Genomic DNA, 15,499 nt, shown 5'->3' with positions numbered 1-15,499 from the left:
AGGCCTAATGATATACACAAAGCACATACCGCTCAGAGACCATATATAGGGAGCTGTGATAATTGTCGAAAGATTGTTGAATGTACTGTACAGTACTCTACAACAAGTTTATTTTCGTCCTGAAATTTCTTTAAAGAAATCAACAAATGAATTGTAGTCACTAAATGTCTGACCGACCTTGATTGACATCAGGCTTTCATGGCTGCTTTTGTGATTGTGAACATGGAGGTATAAATTTTTATACCGCCATGTTGTGAACAACCAGAAGAAGCCAAACAAAGAAGAAAGCTTTTATATATTGGCGTTTTTTTGTTTTTTTTAAAGACAGTGTCATTTATTCGTACAAGAATTTGTCGTCCTTATAATTATTAACCTTCTTTAGCGTGAATGAACAAACTGCTCTTGGACAATAAGGTCTCCGTACTTTATAAAAAATAACCAGGAAACAGTTAATTTAAAATTTAATTTTTAACCTGATATAATAAAGTTTTATAGCTATACAGCGCTGATGAATGTTAATTAATATTATATATGTTAATCAATCAATAACCTGTACATATCTAGACCTCCATAGTGACTCAGGACGTAATCGACAAATATACATTTAATTGATAATGAAGCATGAAATGAGTAGATAATTTTTTACCTTTTGGAAGGTTAAAAAAAGAAAAGAAAGAAAGAAAAAGAAAGAGGTTATTTTTGGGCGTCTATAATAAAACAAAAATCTCCGAGGATAGTGGTAATCTCGATAGGTCCTACTTTCGGCCCCTCTATTCGGCCATCTCTGAATCCGCCCCTCTCTGAATCCGCCCCTCTCTGAATCCGCCCCTCTCTGAATCCGCCCCTGAAGTACTGGTATGATTATAAATTTGTTTCATGAATAAACATTTTTTTTTTTTATAATTTTCCTTTCACAATGTTTCAATCATTTTTTACTTTAATGACGTCATCATGGTCAAAATGAATGTTTTTCTAACCTCCCCACCTCTTTCTTTAAATCTTTGATAATGCCGAGAGAGGGCGGCAGACCTGATATTTTCATACACAGTTTGAAAATTCTGGCTACAGTATTTTTCCATATTTCACTTTTAAGCACTGCGAGATTTCTTTTGCCTGACAAGCGAATCACCTAACTCGTCCTCAGTGACGAGTTTAAACCTAGTTTATTTTTATAATTGTTCTTTATATAATATAGTAGATGGAGTTATGTTAGTTCGGTAGACGTATGAAATAAAAACACTGGTAGCACTTTATAGACAACTTTAATTACTGTATTTATTACACAAGCTTTCGCCAGCAGCCAAATCTGGCTTCGTCAGGTGTACACGAATATCTATTCACTTGTTTCATGTCAAAACCGAAAGGTCCACTGATTAATCTCAGATAATATTTACAGATAAATATGGCCAGATTTATACTTAGGGCGCCAAGATACACAAGCAAAGAGGTTTTGTATGCAGAATTAGGATGGCAAACTCTTGAGGCTATGCAAAACTGCCAACGTATGAAATTTGTAAAAAGACTTGTAAACCTTGAAACCGATCGATGGTCACGAAAAGCACTAGATTTTTAAAAAAGCTGGAGAAAAACGTGTTAAATGGAGTTGGTTAAAACAAATTAAAGCAATTTTTTCAAACGGTAATTATATATTGAAAACTTAGAAATTGATGATATTGAAAATAGCAATGTCAATGAGTCTTAGATTAAAGACCTAGATAAACACAGCTTATTTGAAAGTGCAATGAACAAACCATCATTAACTACCTATCTGCAAATTAAATCGTTTCAAGGTATTACTTTTCTTTATGGAGGCATAGAGAAATATCTACTTGATAAGATTGATTTTAAAGGTGCAAATCTAAAATTTAAAGCACGTTCTAACACTTTGCAACTCAATGGCAGAGTATCTAAGTGGAGCGATGACATGGACGAGATATGCCCTTTGTGCAAATCAGAAATCGAAGATTTAAACCATTTTTTATTCACTTGTAGAAACACTATAGTTACCAATATAAGAGTTGATGTGTTAAAGAAGCTTGAAAATGAATTGTATAAAACAAACCACCAAGATATTTGGAACTACTTTATTAGTAGTTATCTAAATACAAAACTGAATATGTTACTAGGCAGCGACAATATATATGCAGAATATGAACAAAACGAAACAACCAATAATATTTTTGATATGGCATGTAAGTCCTTTTTAAAAAGAGCATGGAAAGCAAGAGGGGAAATTTTAGCGAATGTAAAAACAAAATAATTCTTATAAATTTTATATATTTTAAATGTATTTTATCTATTTTTAACTGCTCAAAACTTTTAATTTATTTAAATACCTGCACTTATATTTTAAAAGACTTTTAAAAATTTAAACAGTAATTACTCTTTTATCTGGTGTGCATATTCGTCTTTTAAACAAATAATTCAAACATTTTTCTGCCATAATTTGAAATTTTATTATTTTAACGCTCTTTTCAATGCTAACTTGAACTTAAATAATTGTCATTTTACTGTTTTTCTTGTATTGTAGGCCTACGTGTTTCTTACTATACTGTGCTTTTGTGTAACGGTTTTAACGTTCTGTATTGTTTGAATGTTTTTATTGTGAACGCACCACTTGATAGTGTGTGCCACTGACATAAAAGAGTACGATTCAATAAAGTTATTATTATTATTAAGATAGTATAATACATACTCCAAGTATCGAAATGTACACCTGGGGAAAATTGCCCATGCGGGACGCGTCTTCTGCTGTCTATGCAGAGTTTGAATCCGGGTTAGGGCATTTTTTTCCTGTTCTTTACCTTATATATATATATATATATATTCCTGTTCTTTACCTTATATATATATATATATATATCATATATACTATATGTATATCATATATACTATATATATATCATATATACTATATATATATATTATATATACTATATATATATATATATATATATCATATATGTTAACGGTTGAAGGCATCAGATGTGTATAAGAGACAGGTGTTTCCTCTCTGCAGCTCAAATCATGCCAACACCCACGGTCCCAGAATTCATTGGATTATTGACTTGCTAAAAAGAAAATCCTATGATATTATTGAAGGGTGCTTATTCAAACGGGGCGCTTAAGGATTTTCATGTTAGGAGGGGCGGTTATTCGCGCGAGCCCCGTACTCGCGCGAATAAGTGCCCCGTTTGAATAACCGCCCTCCTAACGTGAAAATTTCCTTAAGCGCCCCGTTTGAATTAGCGCCCCTTCTAATTTGAATAAGCGCCCAAAATAATATTTTCTTTTTAGCAAGTCAATAATATTTTAAGCGCCCGGGCGCTTATTCGCGCGAGTACGGTACGGTACTTTTTTACAGAACAATTTTTACTGTTTAGAGAGTGCCGTATAATACTACTAGTACAGTTTAATTACCATAGGTCAGAGTTCATTTGGCCGATCGATCGATTATTAACTTGTTTCCAAAAGAGGGCGTTATTTTGTGCGAAAAAAAGAGACCAGTTGGGTATCAAAATGATAAAGGCAATTTTAGTATTTAATAACCATGGGAAACCACGGCTTTCAAAATTCTACACTTATTTTGTGAGTATGATGTTTATATAAAATAATAATTTCATTTATTTGATCCTCTCATAAGGCATTACATTGAGTAAATCCTTAGGTTAGGCCTAGCCTACGCCTAACGGGCGACCGCTAAAAGACTGAAAGGCGTCCTAGCTAAGCCTAGTAAGGGGCCTAGCCTAGGCCTAGCTGTCTACACCAGTTTACCCTGTACCTAGGCCTGGCCTAGATTAGATTAAATATGTGGGTAAGTTTTAGGTTTTTAACCATATCTTAAACTCTCCAAAAGTTATCCAAGCAATTCTTCAAAACTCAAGTCTTCTCAGGATGGAGCTGAGAATGAATCTCAATTTTTGGATTCAATCCGAGATGATATCTTCTGCCGGAATAGTGTTCTATTTTTATTTGACTTTAGCACAATTTTTCTGAGAGAAAAAGAATTTTCTGCATAGCAAACATTTTACTAATCCCTCCCTATCCCCCACCTCACCCCTACCCTCCTCTTTTTTCTTGCTCACCTTTCTAGATACAGACTATGAATAAGTAGGGTAGGCCAGTAACAGGTAACTGCAATGATGTACGGTTGAAGGCATCTCTGCAGTATTAGCCACTCTTTCAAGAGTCCAGTCTTGTGACAACATAGAAGGCTATTTAAGTATTAATTAAGGTGCTATTATCACAAAAACAAAAATTTTTATTTGTTTTTATTTTATATTTAGAATGAAGATATGCAACAACAGTTTATCCGGGAGACTTTCCACTTGGTGTCTAAACGAGATGATAATGTCTGTAATTTCCTCGAAGCTGGATCGTAAGTTATTTTAAGTAATAATATAAAAATAAAGATTATTGCAGCAACTACAAAAATTAAAAAATAAACAATTTTTGAATATGCATCAATTTCAAATACAGGCTCAATGGTAGAACAAATCCCAGACTGTAATGTAAGGTCTGCGCCTGGAATGTATCCTCCACAAAAATTAGGCCTAGAAATCTGTCCGAACATTTCAGAAAATAAGGGCCAATTTCTGCGGAGATTTTGCAATTTTATCGGGTCTATCTTGAAACAGCGCCACCAACGTCTTGCAACTTCTCACTGGGGACATCCAGTAGCCTAGTCTGAGTAGATAGCTAGTAGCAAAAAGAACACCGCACACACACACACACACACCGGTAAACACACACACCGGTAACTACGTAGAGTGAGATGCCCAGGCCTCTGGATGTCCCCTAGTGGTAGTTGCTAGGTTATCTGACATTTTCATTTAAAATTTAGCTAAAATGGTGTATAGCGCTTTGTAAATCCAAGGGGGTAGATAAGTCCAAAAAACTTTTTGAAAATATCTTTCTCTTTTTTACGTATTTAGTTTGATTGGTGGTTCTGATTACAAGATTGTGTACAGGCACTATGCTACGCTGTACTTTGTGTTCTGTGTTGATTCCTCAGAAAGTGAGCTTGGTATTCTTGATCTTATACAGGTAAACTATTTTTGTTATACAAAACTTGTTGCTTAATACAAACAACAAATTTTCATGCAAGATTTTTTCCAGCCCTGCCAGAAAATAATGGGCCTGTATTTATCTTGTCAATTTTTTTTATTAAAACCATACAGTGCTCACAATTTCAAGATTTTAATCTAACATCTAACGTTTCTAATTTAACTTCAGTACGAGTGTTTAATGCAAAAAATTGCAGTAACTTGCTTAAGTCGAATCCAAAATGGCATTGAAAAATTGTTTGACTTAAATAAAATTTGACTTACAGATCCTTAATTAATAGAAAACACAATAAGTTTGTCATGTATAATAAAATCGAATTAAAAATTATTGGAGTTAGGCAAAGTCGACTTAGTTGCTTGTATTTTGCTATTATAATTAAGGCTAAAAAATATCAGGGCGTGAGCTCAGGATCTTAAAATTTTTAATAGGCAGAAGGATGATATATGTGGGCCATTCACAATAAGCCCTGGTGGTTTTAAGTGTACATGAATATGTCAAAGGTCACATCATTTATACAAACCATCATACAACCTGTAATATTGTATGGATTTTGTTTACACTTACTGTACTTATTGATAAAATTAATATATTTTATAAATTAAATGAATTTATTTCTATTCATTGTTTCAGGTTTTTGTTGAAACATTAGATAAATGCTTTGAGAATGTCTGTGAATTAGATCTGATATTCCACATTGACAAGGTAGGTTTGAGCACAGTGCTGTAACATTTTTTGTTATAGTTTCAGAATACATGTTATTTTGGATTATATTCCAAAGTTTGCCCACACTGCATCTGTAAGATCAACACTTTCTGATGGAACAGTAACCATGTTGGTTAAAACCTTTACGTGACACATTTTTTACATTGCATTTTAATGGAATCACCTTAGCTGCAGACACTGAGTTTACATGTTACATACTAGAGATTACCAAGTCTGTGCAAATAAAAATAGTTCCAATTGGTATTCAAACTTAATATTCCTTCAAAATATGTGAACTTACCCAACAATTTTGGAATGGTAAAATTTATGGATTTTTGTTAATTGTCAATACAATAAAAAATTTTCTTTTTTTAATTTGTAAATTGAAAGCTAAACTTAAAATATACAAAGATAAATAATTTAATAATAAACTTTTAAGTTCCTTGTGATTAAAAAAAAAATTGAAGCCTATTAAACCCATAATCATTCAATTCAATGCAATTCTATAAACCTTTGGGATTATCGAATTCCTTTACAACAGATTATATTTTAGAGATTAAGAAGTTCCACTTGAATTGTTTTTATAGATGATAAGCTTTAAGTTGCGGCTTCCCTTGACAAGCGTGTGCCATTCCAAAGGCTATTCAGTAACTTTGCTGAACTTGTGTTTCTAATGAGTCATTGACCTTGTTCTTGTTGTTATGCGCATTTATTCGGTTTTTGTTATCAAAGTTATCTAGGAGGACCTTCTTTTGATTGGCTTTACCTTTTATTTTAAATTGTTATCAAGATTATTTCAACCAACAGTGATTGGGCGTGGGAAGGATGACACATTACATTTAGGACACTCTGAAACAACAGCGAAATGGGAGTTCTGTCTGAATCCTTAAAATTTGAAAAATGCTATGCTTGCGATTTATGTGTGATACATTGTAGGCATATCTGCATGGTTTCTTTTAGCAGAACATACCCTGAATGTAACGGAACATCAAACCCGACTTGTGTAATTTCCAGAGAGTTTATTATGAATAATAGAGTGGGGTAACTCTAAGACATTTTGTTCTAAAAAAAAATTTTTTTACAGTAATTTATTCGCCTGCATAAAGGTTGTTTATATTTACAACCATATTCTAATAAAAATACAAATGTATGGATTCAACAGTAGTCATATCACGGTTGTTGTCTTGTGCCATTTTGGAAGTTCAAAAAAATCTTGTCATCTAAAAAATGACTATTTGTAACAAGTTACTTATGGTTGGCATTGCTGCATGTGAAGTCATATGTGTGATGAAAATTAAATGTTTACTGGAACTGTGTTACTCTACTTCTGCCTTAGATACCTCATATCACACATACTGTATTTTTTTCATTCCATATTCCCATTAGGTGCACTACATTTTATCTGAGCTTGTGATGGGTGGTATGGTATTAGAAACCAATATGACAGAAATCCTGACGAGGATCGATGAGCAAAGCAAACTGGAAAAGCAAGAGGTAGGTGACAATACATCACATGCCCAGTAGATGCCCTATGGGAAGCAGCGATGTTGTTATGGTGGGCGTATGTGGGCAGGGCTACCCAGCCTTGAAGTTTTCCACCCAGTCTAAAGCTAATTTCATGGCCCTCTACCCACCCTTATTAACTCATTTTTCCATCCTTAAAATCCACTCTTATTATTTAGAGTTTTCCAATGTTATTACCCACCCCACCCTTAAAGTGTCTATCAGCCACCCTTAGTTTTCTACAGCTACAGTCCTGGGGAAAGATTTGGGACAGAAGTTCTGATGATTCTGGAGAAAGGCTTCAGTTCCCCACATTTTTAAATATTTTGTGATATATAGTTTTTAAAGTTATAGCAAACATATCTAGAATTATTAAGTGTTTGTTTGGGGTAGGGGGTAGTAGGTAGTTAATAAGAAAAGTTTGTCATTGAGTCTATTTTATTAATACAGCCAGAAATTATAAGAAAATGAGTGTCACCTCTCATTATATTTGATTTTATATTAATCTATGCATAAGGGTTGTAAAGTAAATACATTTAATTATATAACACAGCACTGCTCTTTTTAACTAACAGGTGATGGATAAATCAGTTAAATAAAAGCGAATTATATATAATATAGAGCAGAACAATTTCTTTTTTTTTGAGAAATGATGATATAGGTTAAAGCTTATAGTCATTCATTTGTTTGTTCATTCATTTTTCCATCTATTTTAATCATGTATAAATGCTCATGAATATTCATATTTGAGGTGTGGTGTAGTACATAGTAGCATTTGCTCTCACTATAGGCTGGCCTGTCTGCTGCTCCAGCCCGAGCCGCTGCTGCTGTCAAAAGCATTAACTTACCCAACATTCCTACACCTAATATTCAGCTTCCAAATCTGCCATCATTCAAGTGATTAATGGTACAGGTAAATTAACATCACTTCTATTTATATCAGCTCTGCACATACACTTTTGTTTTTCTTCAGATATTTGAGCTCTGAGCACACTTCTGATTGTTTAGTCTCATTAATAAGCTTGATAATATGTAGCAAAGACAAGCCAAACCTCTACAGTATACAGTATACAGTACATCATGCAAAGTTATTTTCCCTGTTTTCGACGTTAGAACAACATTTTTAAACAATTTGGTGGTGGTCTCTGCCTGATAAATTTACAAAATCGTAAATTTTAAAGGCTGATTTCTTAAATAATGTTCTTTAAAAAGCTGTATGTTTAAACATCTATAACTTCAGAACAAAATGTTTGACTTTTTTACCATTTTATAACTTTCATTTAACCCTGTTCTAATAACTAAAAATTGATTTTGTTTTTGTTTTTGCGAGGAGTGACTGCTTTGGCTTGTCTTTGCCACATATACCACTGTGATTCTAACCACAGTTAGCAAAACAATGGGGCTGAGAGTCCTACTAGAGCTCAGAGGAGGCAAGCACCAAGTACCATAACCATCCTGAATCTATTTAATATTATAATGAATAAAATAATTAATGAAAAAAAACATGGGTCAGTTTTAATGACTTGTATTTGAAAATACGTTGTTTACTCATCTTCAATTAATGAGAGGGCAGCTTAACTCAATTGGCTAAATAGGCAGTGATGACTGTGTGTGCACTAAACCATGGAGATTGTTTGTGACCTTTAGCCTCTGGTTCAATTCCATCTCTGTTCTCTTTGTGATTCAGCTGAAGGGCTGAAATGCAAATTACAACAGCGCACTGTCATTTGGAAGAAACATTGGTCCTGTATGCAATTGTATGGACCATGTGTATGTTTTAAAGAATGCAGTACACATTCTGGAAAAGATCTGGGGATTGTTTCTTGTTGAATAGTTCTTTAGAATTACGCCTTGTTTTAAAGAAAATGTTGCATCATTACAGAATCTCCAACAAAATTCATTAAAAAAAAAAAAAAAAACAGTTTGTTGTGTGAATGAACACATGCAAATGTTAAAGCTCTGTACATTGTTGAATCTCACTCATTCATCCTTGCTTAAAGCTAAAAGTGGTCAAAAATTTGTAGAACATAATAATAGCGCAAAGGCATGTTGATTTAATTCACCTTAATTATATTTGAAATTAATTATAATTTATTCTTTTCTAACTTTTCAGATGACGTTCAATGTTTTGGTTGACAAGCTGAAGGCTCACCGGGTTTGATAACCTATTTGATAACCAGTCAGGTTTGAAAACCTATTTGATATCCAAATCAGGTTTGATAACCTATTTGTAAACTAAATCAGGTTTAATAACCTATTTGATAACCAAACCGGGTTTGATAACATATTTAATAACCAAATCAAGGTTTGATAACCTGTTTGATAACCAAACTGGGTTTAATAACCTATTTGATAACCAAATTAGGTTTGACAACCTATTTGATGACCAAACTAGGTTTGATAATCTGTTTGATAACCAAACCGGGTTTGATAATGTGTTCTAGCAAGTAATCTATGTGTCACAGGTGCAATTTAGATGTATGTAGACATAGTGAAGAGTAACAATCAATTTTATGTGTATCAACATGACCCACTGTGTTCCATCTGAGTGAATCATGGACTTAGCTAATTACTAATGCTGTGACACGAACATTATGGCCTACAAGTATTTTAGAATGAACAGTCATAACATCTCGAATCCTATAACTAAATATCTTTGCTAGAACCAGTAACTGACAATCAAAAGTAATGGGTGGGTAAGTGGTCAACTTAATTAAGAGGGCAGGAGATTATTAAGCTTTCTGAAGTAATCAGTTCTCTATTTACTATGGTTCGTAAAAATTTTAATTCAGTTTCTTTGATGAAACAATTTACATGCAAGTTCTTGTTCTTAGTTTTATGTGTTTAATAAATATATTTGAATTGATAGAAATATGGTAAAAGATTTAAAAACTACATCGGGTGGCTACTTCCCTGCTAAAATAGTCTCTCAGGTCAAAGTAAAAAATGAATTTATATTAATGATGAGTGTATTAACCTTTCAGTCAGATGTCCTATATTGTATTAGATAATGAATCTAAGTGTTATTTTTTCATATAATATAGGACCAAACAATGACCCCTTTATTTCATAAAAAGGAATCTGTTTTTCAAAATTTATTTGATTGAAATCAATTCAAGATCTTGTGTTGTAATTATGAAAAATAATACTTGTAAAACCATGGGTTAAAAATCCCATAGTCTTAAAAGTGTATGTCAAGTTGTATCCGACTGTACTATCGTTAATTTATGGCAAATTTTATCCTAGCAATAAGCCTTCTCAAAAATTTATCAACCACATTGGCAATATAAAAGGTTACAGTAAGGCATATAAACATATCAGTGAACTGTGATATGGAAAAGAATGTTGCAGTATTATACAGTATGCCTTAAAAATCAAGAACTCTGAAGTAACAATGCACTGCGAACAATAGTACATCTGCTATTGTTCATCAAAATATGCCTTCAGCAATGATCATTGAGCCTGCCATTACTGTAAGAGAGGTTAATGGTACTTAAGTGTGCATTGAGTTTAAAAAATGTGTAAAGTTTATTGAAGGTTAAGTTCTTTTAATCACAAAAGGATCTGAATCACTATCACAGCAAATAGGTCAGAGGGGTTTTTGTCTGTTGAAAGAGAAAAATATGGTTACGGAATTGTAACCCAAAACCAAGCTAAAGCTTCTGACCTTGTTAATCATCATGGCTGTCTCCCATGTATTATAATAAGGTTAAGTGCATTTTATTTCTTATACACACATGTTGTAAAATATATGCATGTGGTTTTAAAGTATAATTATTGATTTGGCATATATAAGGTCTTGAGTGTATGGTTTGACCCGTCTGGACTAGCTTCCAGCTTCATTCTACTGCTGAATTCGCAGATACAATGAAACAGTGGTCCTAAGGCTCCTATGAGTCTCCTACAGCATTGTATATACAGTGGGAACTAACCCATTTCCCCCAAAAATCATGATGTTTGTGTGTTTTTGCTAGTGACTTTGTCTTCTGCAAATCAACTGGCGATGGGTATCACCACCTAACCAATTTATTGGAAGTGGCTTCTTCCAACGTGGGTCCCCTGATGATGCCAAGTGTTGGATTTTGTTTTAAAAGAAGTCACACTCAACAACTTGTCTGATGGCGGCGACATCTCAAAAGCGGGGGCGGAAGAAAAAAAGAATGAAAAAGGAAAAAAAAAAAAAGTGGAATTGGGTAGGAAAAGGGTTTGGAAATGATGATTATGATTATTAATGCCTGACTCTGGGTGTGTTCTTTTGTGTTTTGTTTATCATTATTATTTTGTTGTTGTTTATTATTATTGTTATTATGATTGTTATTATCATTATTAATAATATTATTTTTGTTTTTCCAGGACCATAATGAAAAACATTTCTTTAAAATGATTGTGTCATCCTGGCTAAAGATATTAGTAAATAAATAAAAATAAGTAAATATTAATTGTCTGAAATAAAAGAATTGAATTGAATTGATTAATGACATTGAAATAAACAAATAAGATGATGATAATGGCAAAACCATATCTAATCATCCAGTGTGATACCACCTCTAACTTGATTTGGATTTCGCCTTTGGAACTTCACCCTAACCAGAGTGGATTCTATTCTCATGCTTTACTTCTCTCAAAGAGAGTAAGATATTTTAATTTATCAAAAATCTTCCTTGTTTATAAATATTGGTTAAATAAGGTCATCCTGGTACTGTATTTGATATTAAGTATATCATTTCAGAAAAAGCAAAAAGATGATAATGCATTCTTATCATCCGGGGAGCATGAAGAAATCTTCTGTGCCTGTCTCTTATACACATCTAGATGTGTATAAGAGACAGACACTATACTGTACAGTATTCATATTGCATCAATGCTAACTCTTGATCGTAGAAATAGGTAGATAAATGATACAACAGAATACCGGTAATCGATATTCGACTCGGAGATTTATTTAGTGTTACTTTCGGTGACTCCTTCCACCTTCATAATCAGTGTGTGAGTATGCCTCTCTACATATCAACTTTATTCGGACAAAGAATATAATCCTGTGTTAGTACTGAATCTACCATTTGAAAAAAAATGTTGGTCTATGGAAGTTGAGGTTAGGACATACTGTGGTCATAATACCAAATTACATTGCCAGGCTAAATAAATACTGGTAGGCCTATACATTTTAATATACAAATTAGTCATATAAAAATCCATCTTCCACTAGTAAGTTGAGGGCGCCTGAGTTCACACCAATCACAAAAAATGTATGTGTTCATTTATCTACGGCAACAAACGAGGATCCGGGTTTTTTGGTTTCCAATAAATACGTTTGCAGCGAGGCGTCATCACTTTAACATTACAGTCCTGAAATTGTCGAAGTATTTCGGCCATGGTCGATGGTGAATCGGCAAGATGGAGTCATTCTGATTGCAAATTTGAATGCACATCTTGTTGCATATGCTAGTCATCAGTTAGGTTAAACTGCAATAAATGGCAAGAACAGATATTAATAAAAGAATACAGTGGAATGAATAGGATGAAACAGGACAGAAAGATTGGTTGAGAAAAAAAAAGAAAAAGAACTTGTAACAAAATTAAATTATGCTAATGACATTGAAAAAAAATGAGGTGATGATAATGACATCGAAAGAAACAAAATAAGAATTTGGCAATATTTTTTTTTTTTTGTGCGCTGTTCAATCTGTTTGATCTTTTTTCTCTTGCCTTGTTCTGTTTTGTATTATATGAATATACGGTAGTGATGGCGGCGACATCTCAAAAGCGGGGGCGCGCGTATGCCATTTTCGTGATTTCTGAGGAGGAAATGGAGGGAAAAAAAAGAATGAAAAGGGAAAGAAAAAAAATTGCACTGATGATTATGATTATTAATGCCTGACTCTGGGTGTGTTCTTTTGTGTTTTGTTTATCATTATTATTTTGTTGTTGTTTATTATTATTGTTATTATGATTGTTATTATCATTATTAATAATATTATTTTTGTTTTTCCAGGACCATAATGAAAAACATTTCTTTAAAATGATTGTGTCATCCTGGCTAAAGATATTAGTAAATAAATAAAAATAAGTAAATATTAATTGTCTGAAATAAAAGAATTGAATTGAATTGATTAATGACATTGAAATAAACAAATAAGATGATGATAATGGCAAAACCATATCTAATCATCCAGTGTGATACCACCTCTAACTTGATTTGGATTTCGCCTTTGGAACTTCACCCTAACCAGAGTGGATTCTATTCTCATGCTTTACTTCTCTCAAAGAGAGTAAGATATTTTAATTTATCAAAAATCTTCCTTGTTTATAAATATTGGTTAAATAAGGCCATCCTGGTACTGTATTTGATATTAAGTATATCATTTCAGAAAAAGCAAAAAGATGATAATGCATTCTTATCATCCGGGGAGCATGAAGAAATCTTCTGTGCCTTCAATATTGGTTATCTGATTCTGATAAATAATTAACCAAAGATGTTTGGAATACGCCGATATTAGGGGGAAACTCCGGAATTCTTTTGTAATTAAAATATAATCAGAGTAAGACATTACTGTAAAAGCAGCGTGGAGGATTTGAACACAAAATCCACACAATTTTGTTCTGTCTTTGGTGACACGTTTAAAAGCTTTGCTTAGAATCTTGACGTATTTAAAATTACATGTGCTTATGTATTATTTTTAGATCCTGTCAAATACCATAAGCACTTTCAATTCTAAACACGTCAGAAACATTAGGCAGGGCCTAACACGTTTAGCTTTTAAAACAGTGTCCACAAAGACAACACAAAATTTGCGTTTAAATCCTCCACTGTCTTTACAGTGTATATACAGCGTAATATATCATGATTGTATAAGGGCCTAACATGTACGCATACTATGGCCTACTAAAATAATAATATGCCTACTTACAATATCGAGACTTAAACAACTGAATAAATCCAGGAATGAAGTTAATTTCTTCCACAGCATCAAGTAAAAATCGCCTACACAAAGGAACATGCAGTTAAAAAGTACCCGAACCGTTAGGCACATTCTCCTTACTATAATAGGCTTACAGTCCGAATAACCAGAATAGACTTACAACACTTACAACAGCACTATCGAAATGAACTTGGCGCAGAACAATATAGATCCTATCCTTATGTTTCTTATTTAGTCGGTTTGAAAAGCATCAATAAAGTGTGAACACAAGCCTACACGAACAATGATGTCATTAATGGAATTATTTGGCCTACACTGTAAATTGTTTGGTTCCGTTCTCCATGACAGTTCCGTGTAGGCGGTTAAAATGGATTATTGTCTAGTATCTCTTTTTTCCAAAAAAAAAATGTATTAAATCCCTTAAGTTGCATTGTGAGTCTATTCAACTGATTCACTAAGCGCTTCTATTAATATTCAACTCAGTTTATACCTTATTGTAGGTAATCATACTAGGTGAAGACTATAATACGGATGTGCTGACCATGATTAAAACGAAACGAGTGTCAATATATTTAAAGCGCAGTATAATATGACAGAGAAAGATTTTTTGACAGAACTTAAAATTTAAAAAGAAGAATAACAATTAAATTTATTTTTTATTTATGAACAAATTCACTCCTTCGCAACCAAAATTTATAAATGAATCCTTCATGTCATATTTTGGTAGTAGGTCTATTGGAGATCTTAATGAACACGAACATGAAATCAGCTAGTCTTAATAATAGTCCTGGACAGGCTCGCCTAGGCTAAACGATCCAAAATTTTAAATGAACTATCTAAAAAGAGGATGGTCACACTGTAAAATAACAAAAGCCTGACCAGACGGATAACAATTGAGTTAATTAAGGATTGGAGAGAGACTATAATAACGTATTTTGCATCATTGCCTGTTTAAACGAAAACACTTAAATAGGCCTACTACTCAATGAAGAGGCTATTATTCTCATATTTAAAATATATAATTGCCAAGATCACTTTGAATTCATGTGTTGTCAATAACAGAATTATATATTAAACGGTGTAACAAGTTTCTTGAAGAAAACCATGTTCTTCTGAAAATTAAGTAGTACACGACTTAAGATACCGGTAGGCAATACAAGATACAAGGTTCATATTTTGTCCTAAAAAGTATGAACACCATTCGCCAGTGAGAGGGCGAACAGACATTAGCACTCTTTGATAACTCGAATAGGTCTAAAATGTAGCAAAATACACACACACACACACACCCCACACCCACACACCCA

General features: G+C 33.1%; 1 protein-coding gene and 1 long non-coding RNA gene across 4 annotated transcripts in view; one reads left to right on the top strand and one right to left on the bottom strand.

Moving 5' to 3' along the window:
* Window positions 1–3,441: 3,441 nt before the first annotated feature.
* Window positions 3,442–11,383, top strand: LOC117108067 (AP-3 complex subunit sigma-1-like). Of its 2 annotated transcripts, XM_033249930.1 has the most exons (7): window positions 3,442–3,588; window positions 4,287–4,378; window positions 4,935–5,046; window positions 5,698–5,769; window positions 7,156–7,263; window positions 8,063–8,185; window positions 9,386–11,383. In XM_033249930.1, the coding sequence occupies exons 1-6, from the start codon at window positions 3,520–3,522 to the stop codon at window positions 8,171–8,173; spliced, it is 564 nt and encodes a 187-aa protein (XP_033105821.1). In that variant the 5' UTR covers window positions 3,442–3,519; the 3' UTR covers window positions 8,174–8,185; window positions 9,386–11,383. The 2 variants fall into 2 exon arrangements, with proteins under 2 accessions (XP_033105821.1, XP_033105822.1); XM_033249931.1 differs by lacking the exon at window positions 8,063–8,185.
* Window positions 11,384–12,189: 806 nt separating this feature from the next.
* LOC117108096 overlaps window positions 12,190–15,499 on the bottom strand; it is an 11,591-nt gene continuing 8,281 nt past the window's right edge. The window contains exons 1-2 of one of the 2 annotated variants that reach the window (XR_004445325.1): window positions 14,181–14,513; window positions 12,190–12,735 (exon numbers count right to left, since the gene is read on the bottom strand). This is a non-coding gene — a long non-coding RNA (uncharacterized LOC117108096). Of the gene's footprint in view, window positions 12,736–14,180; window positions 14,514–15,499 lie in introns of those variants that run through there. The other variant, XR_004445326.1, reaches the window with a different exon arrangement.

Source organism: Anneissia japonica, unplaced genomic scaffold (genome assembly GCF_011630105.1).
Source record: "Anneissia japonica isolate Jap-2015-1 unplaced genomic scaffold, ASM1163010v1 scaffold287960_len3192837_cov198, whole genome shotgun sequence".
Taxonomy (NCBI): Eukaryota; Metazoa; Echinodermata; class Crinoidea; order Comatulida; family Comatulidae; genus Anneissia; species Anneissia japonica.
This window is presented reverse-complemented; position numbering and strand designations above follow the sequence as displayed.